A 12798-nucleotide genomic window follows, 5' to 3' on the forward strand; every position below is an offset into this window, starting at 1 on the left:
ATTACATCAGCAACTCTCTGCATGCGTTTTTCCCCTAATATCCAAAGTGTCTTATATTAATTTTGGTATAGCTGTTGGAGAAGTGGGTCTGTGTGAGGTCTGAGTGGGCTAAATTGGACCAGTGGCTGAGGGAGATGGTGGCTGAGATGTACTCTTTCCAACAGGATGGAGGAAGATCAGGAGCTGCAGACACTCACAGTGCCTCGGGAGAGGCCGGTGCAAAGGCACAGCTGCTGCTAAGCAGATTACAGGTTTCATAGTAGTTCAATTAAGTATAATGTATGCTACCTTTTCTACCAGCGGATATCGAGTAAGGAGTTGCCAGCAGCTGCGCAAGCGCTGAGCTGGAATTTTCATAGGCCGTTTTTTCCGTAGTTTTTAAGTAGGCGCCTTATTTTGGTCAAGGTTTCTGAGTCGCAACAATAATGGTGACTTAAAATATGCTAACCTTAATAGCGTTGCAACCAATAAATTAAGCAAACAGTATCTGCGGGACAGTTTGTTTGTAATATCTCAGATTTGATGCGACTATAAAAAGGAAGCTTTTATGAACTAAATAAACAAAGTTGGGTCACTGAAGTCTCTTATTGATTCACATCGATTTTCGGATTTCCTGATATAAGTTTTAAAGCAATCGAAGAATGGCTTGTCACATTTGTAATTTAGACACTGGAATCAACAATCGAAGCGCGTAGAGAGGATTCCGATCATCTCTCCAAATTAGTTACAGAGGTGATGAGCTGTGCAGATAAGAACTCCTACTACGACCTCCAACGGCAACTGGAAGCCATGGAGAACAAGTGGGAAGAATTTGACATCAATATACGGTCAGCAATTTCATTATAACTCATCTCTTGGCCAGGGTTACAGCTTGTTCCATCTGTTCAGCTTGTTGATCTGTAGATTTTTCTCTTATCAATTAAATTGCTATTTGGTAAAATTTTCTGGAATTCAAAAAATGGTTTTTCTTGGTTTCCTTGTTCTTTTAAATCGCTGTAGTTAGTGAATTATCTTTTGTTGTGTTAAAGATCTATCATGTTTTTACAGATTTATCATGTGTTTGATGCTTTTCAGAAGGACCAAATCGATGGCGCATCAGACGATGGCTGAAATAGAAGACAAACAGCAGAATCTGAAGAGTATGCAGGACACTTTGAAGGAGGTGGAGATGAGTGTTGACCAGTTGAGCAGTGATGCAGATAGTAGACTGGAACGAGAAAGTGATAGTCTGGATGCACTGGTGCGCACTGAGAAGGTCAAATTGAAGCGCATCGAAGTACGTTTGAGATAAGCAAAGTATCAATATAAAGAGTGAAAGGTTCGAGACAGACCATGATTTGTTCTTGTTACAAAAAGAGGCAATAGTTCCCAGTTGAGAAAAAAAACAAGAGAAAAGTTTTTCCAATCAGCCCGCATCCAGTTTCAAGCGGCAATAATCGATTTTGTTATGATTTTAGTACCAGTCCTGCTAAAATTGAGAAAAAAATCTATTATAATTGATTAATAATCGACTTTAATCGCTCTTTTCGAAAACAATTTATCATACAGTTTAATCAATTATAATCGATTATTAATCCATCTATTTTTCGATTCAATAATAATCAATTATTACATAAGCAATGCCTGTGTTATAGTATGAACTATGTTTTTTTTCAACCTAAGTCGCAAATATTGTTGCAACACAAATATTGTTGCGACGCAAATATTGTTGCGATTAAATGTGTTCATTTTGAAATGGTTCATTTTGATCAAGAACCAGGTATTTAGTACAGCCAATGCTAAGGATTTTGACACAGACTATTATTGTTCCGTTTTTCGAAACGAAATTAACAGAATTTTTGTGCTCGTGGTGGTTTTTTTTTCAGACAAATTTCACTTTTTAACTAGCTAATTTTGACGGGATTTTCTATATCATTCAAAAATTATTGTTGTCCTGAGCTTAAATTTGGAAAGATATTTCACCTGTGATCTTTTTTCGTAAAATTTTGGGTCTTAAAAATTGCCATTTTGGCCAATTTGGGACAATTAATGCGCGATCTATTTCGCGCTATTAACGCGTAAGCGGAGATTCAATCCGTCATAAAACTCGTTCCAAATTAGTTGAAGTAATCTTATTTTCCAGACTTGATTTGTTACTACTAGGAAAGCTATCACTTTTTCCTTAGTATGGCGTGTGGGGGGGGATGATTTTCACAAAAAAATTTTATTTTTATTACATTTAATTTCATGTTATTACTGCTCCATAGACTGCTCTATAAATTGAGGCATGTTAGTTTTCAACTATCTTTTTTTCAAATTGACTGGTACTGCTAATGCGTCATAATTGGCGTGCGTTACCTAAAAAATTTTGTAGACTCAAATTTCTACTCATTCATTTTTTCCCAGTAGCGTTATCGGCAATATTTTTGCGGGTGTATGCGAAGTGCAACTTCGCCTCGTGGAATTGATTATTTGTATCCCAATTTCTAATTTGTTATGCACAAAAAATCAGGTTTAATTGATTATTACAAATGCGAGCGCAGTGTGATAGTACGACTACTCTTTTTTCCAACCTAAGCCGCAAATTTTTATTAGGGCCATTTTTGATTTCACATTAACGGCTTTTTGTTAGAATGTGCTTTGATATTCGATTAGCGATAAGTTAACACAGTTGATGTATTTTTAAATTGTCCAGTTTTCATGCAAAGTTAGCGTGGTGGTCTTCAGCATGCTATATTCCAAATTATTACATGCAAAATTGTGTTTATTTCTATTTGATGCCCTTTTGCTGCATCGCGTTGCCAATTTATCAGCATTTGTGGCTGCTTTATTGGTGACTTGTGTTTGCCGATAACTGCGTGGGGCTCCTTATCTCGAGGTTGCAGTCTCGAATACCATACGTAGCAAAGTTTTACTAATTCGAGGCTTATACCTTTTCTTATTGCACTTATAAAGCTGCATGTTTTCTTCTCCCTTATAATGAAGTATATTGGATACCTAAGAGTTCTTTCATGGGTGGCGCTACAATTCACCTGACTTTGTTTTCCGTCCTTCATCGGAAGTAATTTCCGGTGGAAGGAATTTTCTTATTGCACTTTATAAAGCTGCTGTTTTGTCGTGTTCTCTTTAGTGTTTGCGAAGTGTTTAGTTTTTTTTCCTATTAGAATGGTTTCATGATGCGCATATCTAGTTTTTTAAGCACCAAAATATCAACACATGGTTTCAGTTTCAAGACTTAGCTTGGAAGAGTTAAATTTCACCTACCGCGGGAACGTTTCAACTAATATGAAGGCATCTATGCAACTTTTTTTTGGTGGTAAAGTTTTATGTTTATAGAGATTAGTTATGGACAGAAAAATAATAACCCATAGTAGGATTTTTAAAATATATATACTTTTCGGTCGGCAATGTTTTGGCAAATTAGATACTTAAATGGATGTAATGAGTTTTCTGTAGAACTATAATCAATTAAAATGGATTATAAGAGATTATAGTCTCATGGAAAATATCTCGGTTATTGTTGGTTATTAATCAATTACACAATTATGCTTTGGTAATTATAATCAATTGTAATTTAACAAGGGATAGTCAAAACATTAGTTGTTAAAGACTGAATTGAACTGATTTCTAGTTCGCATAAATAAGAGAGTGAACTAGAGGTCAACACATAACAGCTAGACAGCTCTAGGCTGATTGACAGGCAGGTACCAAACTCACACTTAATTATAATATGAGAACTTTCAGAGATAAGTAAATAAAGGGTAGCAACTAAATTGATTGACATCTAAATATGTAGCCCCTCACAAATTGTCAAAAAATCAGCAAAATAATCCATTATAATCGATTTACATAAACCTAAAATTGGATGCGGGAGGGTCAACAGTAGTTATTTGTAAATGAGTCGAAAAGTTTTCATGTTTTCCTTCCCTTGTAATGAAGTTAATTGGATACTTAAGAGTTCATTCATGGGTGCGCTACTATTCACCTGACTTTGTTTTCCGTCCTTCATCGGAATGATTTCCAGGTGGAAGGAATTTTCTTATTGCACTTTATAAAGCTGCTGTTTTATGTTATCTTTAGTGTTTGCGAAGCGCAGCTTCGCCTCTGTGGAATCGATTATAATCCCTTTTGTTTGCCTTTTTTGTGTTCGACCTTGCATCTCAATTGCTTATATATTTTTTATTTTTTTCAAGGACGTTGATTTATGGGAAAATTGTTTTTTTTAGCAGTTTTCAAATCAATTTTTTCAAGGAGATTGATTTATGTGAAAAATGGGAAAATCGTTGTAGCAGTTATCAAATCATAGCAAGTAAGTATTTTTTAATTTTTTCTATTAGATTGGTTTCATGATGCGCATTTATAGTTTTTTTTAACCACCAAAATATCAGTACTTGGTTACAGTTTCATGACTTAGCTTGGAAGAGTTAATTTTTGCCTACCGCGGGAACGTTTCAGCTAATATGAAGGCATCTCTATGAAACTTTTGTTTCGTGGTATAGTTTTATGTTTTTAGAGGTTAGTTATGGACAGAAAAATATTAATCCGTAGGATTTTAAAAATATTTATACTTTTCGGATGACAATTTTTTGGCAAATGAGATGCTCAAATGGATGTAATGAGTTTTCTGTATGAACTATCAACAATTATAATGGATTATAAGAGAATATTAATCCTTTAAACACTTATGCTTTGGTAATTATAATCAATTATAATTGTCAAAAAAAATCAGCAAAATAATCCATTATAATCGATTTACATAAGCCTAAAATTGAATGCGGGCGGGTCAACAGTAGTTATTAGTAAATGAGTCGAAAAGCTTTCATGTTTTCCTTCTCTTGTAATGAAGTGAATTGGATACTTAAGAGTTCATTCATGGTTGGCGCTACTATTCACCTGACTTTTCCGTCCTTCATCGGAAGGAATTTCCGGTCGAATTTCTTTTCGAAGTTTTTTTTTTAATTTTTCCTTCACAAAATCGGGTCTCTGTAATAAATCAGAAAAATTCATGTGCGATTAGAGCGAGTAGAGTATAAAATATTGTAATCGTATTAACCATATTTTTAAAAGCAAAGTAGGAAACGCTTTTCGTTGTGCAATAAGCAAACGATAAATATGAATTCTTTCAGGAGCTGAAGTTAATTCTTAAAGAGAGGATTTCAACTCGTCATTCAGTGTCCGCAAAATCAGGTCATAGCTTTGGATCAATACTGGAAGATCGCGTATCTATGACCTCAAAACACTGGAATTCATTGACACGCCAGCTCGAGACACTTTTTGAGCGTACTTCAATCAGGCTCAAAATTCTAGAAGACGTTAGTCAAAAATTAACCAAAGTAGAGCGAGGCGTCAACAATGGAAAAACTTGTCTGAGTTTTACCTGTAATACTTGCAAAGATCTTCAAAGTTTGCATTCCCAGCTAAAAAGAATCCAGAAAACAAACATGATGACCATGAACGAAGAATTGGGAGTCATTCAAAGCGACGTAAAGAATATCGGAGTCACGAAGCTTGGAACCTGTAGTTTCTCTCAACTTGAATTGAATGCAATTCAACAGAATGTCAGACATATATCGATTGATGTGCATGCTTTTGAAAAGGAGGTTCATGAAAGGTGCGTTTTATGTAAAGCTATCGTTTATATTTCTATTTTCCTTTTAATAAAAATTGTTTGTCTTCTTTTAACTAACTCTGACTGACTGACTGAACAGAAAAAACGCAGTCTGCGGCTGTTAGAAGATCGGCGAAAATGGTCTCTTTTTTGTTCCTGAGAGATCTTCATTAAAGATTTTGATTTGGGAGGAAGAACATTGTTTTCATTAAAAGTTTCCTAAATGAAAATCTGCACATGCGTAGTCCGGTATTGTCAGATTTCTAAAAGATAAGCTTTTTTTATAAGAATTCATATTTTTAACCCAAGCGATGTATTTTATTGAGAGTCATGAACGTAGCGAATACTCTTATATAGGTCTTGAAGATTTTTTTTTAAAGAAAAAGTCTTAAAATTTGTTCACGGTTGACTTTCGTTTTCTTTTTAAGTTCACTTCATTTCCTTTGTTGGAAGGAGGGGGAACTCCACTATCCAACATCTAAAAAGTAAAGGTCACTAAAAACGTGATCGACGTCTAGTTTTGAGAGTGGATTTTAATTTTCAGATTTCCCAGCGGAATGTTCAAAGCTCGAAGTTCAAGAGCTCTAAGGCCATAGATTTTTCTTTTTGAAATTAGAAAGCTGATTTTTTTACACAAACAAGTTATTGACTCTTACTTGCGTTCATTGATTCTTTTCCAATTGTATTGGCTATGGTCTTGTTTTCAGCTTTGCTTTTGTGTTGTATGTCGAAATATTTACCTACTTCAATCAGATTTTTGGGTTTTTAAGAAGTTTTGCATGGGTGGTCAAGTCTCAAAGCTTCATTGCACTTGCAATCAGCTTAGGGTATTAGTACGAACCTTATTTTTTCTAATCTACTTCGCAAATAAAAGTGTTCATTATTTGGAAATTTCACTGTAGCATTGGAAATTGCCAAGCAGCTGTTCTTCTTTATTTGTGGCTAGTGTTTGGTTCCTATCAAGCATCCATGGCCTGGTAAGCATCCGTGGCTAGTGTGTGAAACTGTTAACCTCTAGGTCGCAGCTTCGTCTCTGTGTCAAATGTGAGTTTTTGTAACCAAAAGAAAATAGAGGTTTTGTGCTTTGTGAAAGAGGTTTTGTGCATTGTTTATGCGTTAGTTGAACAGGATATCTATCTTTAACGAGTTTTTTCAAATTCTATGCTGCCTGATCTCGAAGAATGTTCAAGTTACTCCAAGTTTATCTGAAAATTGTTGAAACGAAAATGCCATGGCTAAATGAATAAAGCAAGTGGCTGGAAGTCAGAGCCTGAATCCTGTAGTCTTTGTGATTTTTTTGTTGTGTATATTATGTTTTAAGGTATATTTATGTGTTTTTGTTCATTTTACTTTGCTGTTTTTAGGACTTTTCTTAGGTTTGCTTGTGGTTGTGAAGTGTAGCGTTTCTGAGTTAATAAGGCTCATGTTTTGGTTTAATACTTTTCATAATATCTTTCTGCGAAGCATGTCCACCCGAAATTCTGTTTAAACGGCACGCAGATCAAGTTCGAATATTGAACCGGTAAAAGTTGTTAACTCCTATTTTTTTAAGTTTGGCTGAGATTTTTTCTGAGCATTTTGTTAGTTGTCTTCCATACCTCTTTCTGCTTAAATGTGTACCTTTAATTACTCGCAAGATTTCGCACGTTTTCCCATTTGCTTCATCATAAATTCAATTTTAAGCAACCATCTGTCGTAGAGGTAAGGTAACACATATGCTTGAGACGACAAAGTGTTGTGTTCGAATCCGGTCGGTACCTGTTTGTGTTGCAAACCAGAATATTTTCTTTTTTTTTGGACTATCGCGCTTCTGATCATTTTTTCTATGCTTATTTCATGATTTTTGGATTTTAGCAATCCCCTTCATAATTTCCGTTTTTTAGTTTTTTGTTTACCTGGCTTAAAAGTTTTTGGTTTATACCTCGGCTTAGTGGCCCCATGTTCTGTCGTTTGATGAGTGAAACAATTTTTTTATGCGTATTAGGCTTCATCTTTTTTGGCCCAACGGGTGTCTGTCTGCTAAAAAATTGTCGGGTTTGTTACCGCTGCGTAAGCTGTTTCGAAGCAGTTTTAATGGTCAAAAGATATGATTACTTTGGTAGATGTAGCTTTTCTCGACATTTCAAACTTTTTTCGACTTAGATACTTTCGTCTCAAACTTAGCATGAAAAACTAGCAGACAGACATTGAGACGAAAGTATCTATGTTTGTGTTGTATCGCAAGTGATGGGAAACTCTTAACTCATGCTTATTTTCCTGAATTTTCTGGTACTCGAGGTATGTAACGGACTTGTCTGGGTAAATGATTTTATCGATAGTTGTTCCAGAAATTAACCGGTTTTTTCCTAGTTCACTTCATTTGTTTGGCTAAATAGTTTTTTACTGAGCCATATTTTTCGTTTTGCTTTTGACTGCTAAATTATTTTGCGAGCGCATTTGGAATGAAGTTTTCTCAGGTTTTGCCAAAAATAGATCATCTATTGCTTCGCTGTTGTTGCTTGTATTGTTCGGTCCAGTTTTTTGCTTTAGTTTTTGGCTTTATTGCTGCTTGATGCTTGGTTTACATGTCGCTTTTTTCAGGTAGTAATTTGTTTGAATAAGCTGTTAATTTTGTTCATCTAGATATATTTTTGAGACTTTTTTTGTGTTATAATATTTGGGGTTCCGACCACTCAATAGCACACAAAAACATATCTCGTAGCTAATCGATGTAGTATACTTTCGAAACCTTTCTATCTTTACTCTGATTTAAAGAAGATTCTGGCGTATGATTCAGCAATGAGCGGGAAAAAATGGAATCTTAATTGAAACAGTAACTTTTTTTTGAATACATTCACTACATGAACATGTCTCGCCTGTCTTTTTTTGAAGCATAATAAAGTATGCAGGTCAATTATTTCATTCTAAAAGAAATCAAACGCTTTTGTTTTCATTTGCTGCAGTGAGTTCTGGGGTCGGAACATTCTAATAATAGGTACATGTTCAATTAGAGGAGAACTGTCTGTATCCAACTAACCTCTATTTATTTAATCTTACTGTAAAAGAAAATCTTTCTGTATCTTTTTCTAGATTGGCAATGTGATTTCTTAACTGTGACAACTATAGTTGTCTCTCTGTTTGTGGGAGGAGCCTCTGTGGGTCGCAATTAGTTACCAACTATACCTGACTGAAGAGAAGAATGCTTTACTTTATGTATTCTGCATTTACTTCATTTTTAATTCTTCTTTCGTCAAATAGATTTTAGCGACGTCATCAAACTAACCCCAGGTTTTTCTCTCTTGTCTTCCTAAAAGAGTTGGTGGCGTGAACAGTATTTTCATCTTTCCCGAATTCAACCAGCAGTCCCCATTTTCATCAAAATTGCTGCCTGCGCTTAATAGCCAACACTAGTTTCATAATATGCTTCTTGTTTGGCTGATTATCTGTTGCTATCAATAGTAAAAGTACCTCAATCTATCCTCAAAATTTTAATTTCTAATTGTAAAAATCATTTTTGCTTGAGTATTTAGAGTACATGCTTCATAGTTCTAGCTTTGAACAGATTAACTTACCAATTTAGCTTATCTTTGCTTTGCTTTCCAGTCTTTGTTCAGTGGCCAACTTATTTTCTAGATAGTGGAAATTAAATTCCTCATTCTCTGTTAAGCCTTCTTACATTCAGCTATTTTAGTGCCTCAAGTGTCGATCTTTAGTTTTGTGTGTACCATATATTACCATACCTGCCTACCTGCTTGGTCAGATATCCCGTGGCAACCAGTTTCCTGTGGGGGTTCTTAAAACCTAATCTGTCCAACTTCCTCCCTCCTTCTTCACATACCTCTATCGTTTAACCTAGCTCGCCCCTTACCATCCAAATTAGCCGTTATTGTAAGGCGTTTTTTTCTCGCTCCCAAGGTTTTCAAAATAATCGAATTGATATTTTGTTCCATCAGAATTCTAACATTGTTAAGCTTGCATTTTATTGTCCTTCTTTTGATTGCTTGCTGTGGACCTGTTTAAATTCCTCTTGCTTGTATTGATAAATTGATAAGTGGGCAAATTATTTTTGATAGAAAATATTTTTGAAAAATTTTGCATGTAAAAAAGTTACTTGCTTGATAGCCAAATCATTTACTAGTCTACTGTCATCAAAGGAAATTTAATCAGTTTGGTCGCATATTTTGTGGCTTGAAAGGGGTTTTCCTTTGATTAATCATTATTCCGAACTTCAGTTACCTGTAATTGGAAAGTTTGCCTCTTAATTTGTGAAATGAGTGCCACCTATCAATCCCTTACTTCTACTCCTATCTCAAAGGGCAAACGTGAAAAGTCACAAGGTATAGTTGCCGATTCCTCGTTGAACAGTAATTGGAGTCGTGGTATATCTTCATCTCAAATGGAACCTGTCGTATCATCGGGTTCTCAAATCGGAAATGAAAACTCAACAGAGTCTTCAGGTGTCGCTGGTGTTGGTTATTCGAACACGCAGTTTGACACCTGGCCTAGAGTGGCCCATCATACCAAATCAGACAGTCCTTGTCTGGATCAGAAGATAGCACAAGTGAAGTTGCTCTTGTCCAAGGATGAGGGCACTGATCAGAAGTAAACTCGATTTCTTTTTTTCTAAAAATGCATTTAAGATCAGAAAATTTTAGGTTTAGTAAATTTTTGTTTCCCGTAATGGTAGGTGGGACCTTTTTCTTCTTTCATTTTTCATGAGGAATTCATAAGTTGTTGTTGTGTTCTCAATTTCTTTTCTATTCGGACTAGAAATTATCGTAGATATAACTAACTCGGATGAAGAAAATTTTATTGTTACTATTCAACTAATCTTCTTTTTTTTTCAGAGTTACAAGATCTTTTACTTGTGATACTGGTTTTTAAAGTCGAAGTTTTTTCTAATAACTTTTTGTAAAAACGTTGTTTTGTTTTCTTTTTAGGGTTGAAAAAATCCAGACGATGCTGTCTGCTTCCAAGGAACTGGAGCAGAGTCTGGATTTTCTGAAGAGATGGTTCGGTCACGTAGAGACCAAATTAAACCAGCCCATTCTGGTACACTCATTAGAGGAGGAAAAATTCAACCTAATCCTCAACCAACACCAGGTGATTTTTCCATTTTTCTTCACATTTTTATCCTTTATTTGACATTTTCATTCCTTTCATCGAGCAACATATAGTAATGGCATAACAGAGTGAACTAGATTAATACGTGTACGTGACGTAACGGCGGTAATGTGAGGGAACACAGCGTGCTGGAGGGTCGCTGACCGCGTAATAAATTTCAGCTTCTTTTCATTCTTAGTTTTCCAGCGTAGGTGAAGTTAAATATTATACAGCAGGCCCCTGATTAGTCACAAAAATATCAATCCTCTAACCTAAGTCTGAGTGGTATTGACTTTTTATAGTAACATTATCTTATTATACCAATCTGGCTACCTTTTTTGAACTGATTTTTTTTTCATTCCTTAACATAAAATAGCATTCCTGTCACTGCAAAAAAGTACGAAATATTTTAATTATTTGTTCACTTGGCCGTCTTTGCTGTTTTTAATTGTTCCTGCGGAATCATTGTATATCATGTGTTATTATGATTTATTTGCTAACTGCCAAGTCAACGTTCTCAAATGTGACTTTTGAAATTGGTGTCATTTGCTTCCGGTTTAAGAAGGCACTTCAGATGCCTCTGTCAGGCTCATAGACACCATTCAACCATAATTATACCATTCGATTCATATTTTGTTATGATTGATTTTGACGCTAACTGTTGCGTATTTGTGTGCAATAACAGCTCGATCTAATTACTACTTTTCACATATGATACAGTTGATTCATGAAGTAGAGTCTGACTTATTTCTATCTATTCGAAATCAACAGGAGAATTCCTAATGTCTGCTACTGCAACGTGTTGCAAGCTGAAGCTACAAGTTAACTCCGTAAATGTAAATATTTACAGTGAGTTTTGATCAAATAAGCTTCGTCCCATGCAAGTTCAATAAGTGCTTGCGGTCTTCTGGACTTGGAAATAATTTGAACTGCTGTTCGAAATTATATCTGTTTTAGATATGGTTCCATTCTTGAAACGGCACAGTGTTGTAAATTTCGGAATTCTGCCACTAATTTACATTTTTTTGAAAAAAATCAATATACAGTTGTTTATTATGATAATTACCTACTAAGTAATTTTTGTAGGAGTTACATCAGGACATTGTGAATCACAGTGAAAATGTTCTCTCAGTGATGCAGTTATCTGAGCTACTGGTAGCTGATGCGGACATGTTCCCCGGTCTTACGTCACAGCAGACTGGCGTGGAACATTCTAGAAGGAATTTAGCATCATCTCTGAATGGGAGTGGCAGCATGGATCTGACTAGACTGAAAAACAGTTGCAAGACTGTGAGTAAGCGGTGGGATATGATAACTGCACAGAGCCAGGATAGATTAGCGAGGTCAGTAGTTTGGTCACAATAAGAAGAAGTTATTAAATAGATGCAGCTCTTAATCATAGGACACAAGACAGTTGTTCTCATTGAAGAGCTAAACGACCTTATCTTGAAGTTGCTGTTGTTTGTACTGCTGTAGCTCATATGATTTTAGGAATAGTTTTCGTCGCTCGAGTAGTCGTTTTCATAGCAAGGAACCTATTTCTTATCCCAATCATTATAAAGAAGATGATATACTGAATTTAACTCTATCTTTGTACGCCTAGAATCAACAAGGCATGGGACAACAGTCGGAAGTTCCTGCAGAGTTGTGACAGCTTCATGCAGTTCATCGACGAACAGAGCAGTCGTTTGAATGCACTGGAACAACAAACTCTCGCAGTCCCCTCCACCTTGCAGTCGATTGGAAAGAGGTCTAGCGTTGAGACAGTCATCCGCAAGATAGACGTAAGCGTCTCAATAGCTTTTTTATGAAAGTATCGGCATTTCGGCACATGTTTTTTTTTCAGGTTAACAAGCAGTTTCACAAAATCACTTGAATCATTTCGCCAACAGGCTGGTCAACAAATGTATTTTGAGCAAGTCTGCATTGTAAATTCCCATTATATTTACACATGCGAGCTAGCGAGCGTAGTGTTATTTTACGAATTCACTTTTTTTAAACTCATTTGATGACACGTTTGCTGCATAGCATTGACATTTTAATTACATCTGTTGTATCAGTGGCTTGATTTTTGGCTAGTATTTGCTGATTTTCAAGCCACAATGGCTCAGATACGGGGATGTATAACT

The 12798-nt window shown here is 35.6% G+C and overlaps 1 protein-coding gene across 2 annotated transcripts in view; it reads left to right on the top strand.

Moving 5' to 3' along the window:
- Nucleotides 1-12798, top strand: part of LOC134841274 (nesprin-1-like) — a 118945-nt gene that overhangs the window by 82033 nt on the left and 24114 nt on the right. For both annotated transcript variants that reach the window (XM_063857155.1, XM_063857154.1), the window contains exons 25-31: nt 72-251; nt 667-827; nt 1075-1276; nt 5106-5590; nt 10507-10669; nt 11756-12012; nt 12273-12453. In XM_063857155.1, the coding sequence (XP_063713225.1) occupies nt 72-251; nt 667-827; nt 1075-1276; nt 5106-5590; nt 10507-10669; nt 11756-12012; nt 12273-12453 (1629 nt within the window). The remainder of the gene's footprint in view (nt 1-71; nt 252-666; nt 828-1074; nt 1277-5105; nt 5591-10506; nt 10670-11755; nt 12013-12272; nt 12454-12798) is intronic.

This window comes from Symsagittifera roscoffensis, chromosome 3 (genome assembly GCF_963678635.1).
Source record: "Symsagittifera roscoffensis chromosome 3, txSymRosc1.1, whole genome shotgun sequence".
In the NCBI taxonomy this organism is placed as follows: Eukaryota; Metazoa; Xenacoelomorpha; order Acoela; family Convolutidae; genus Symsagittifera; species Symsagittifera roscoffensis.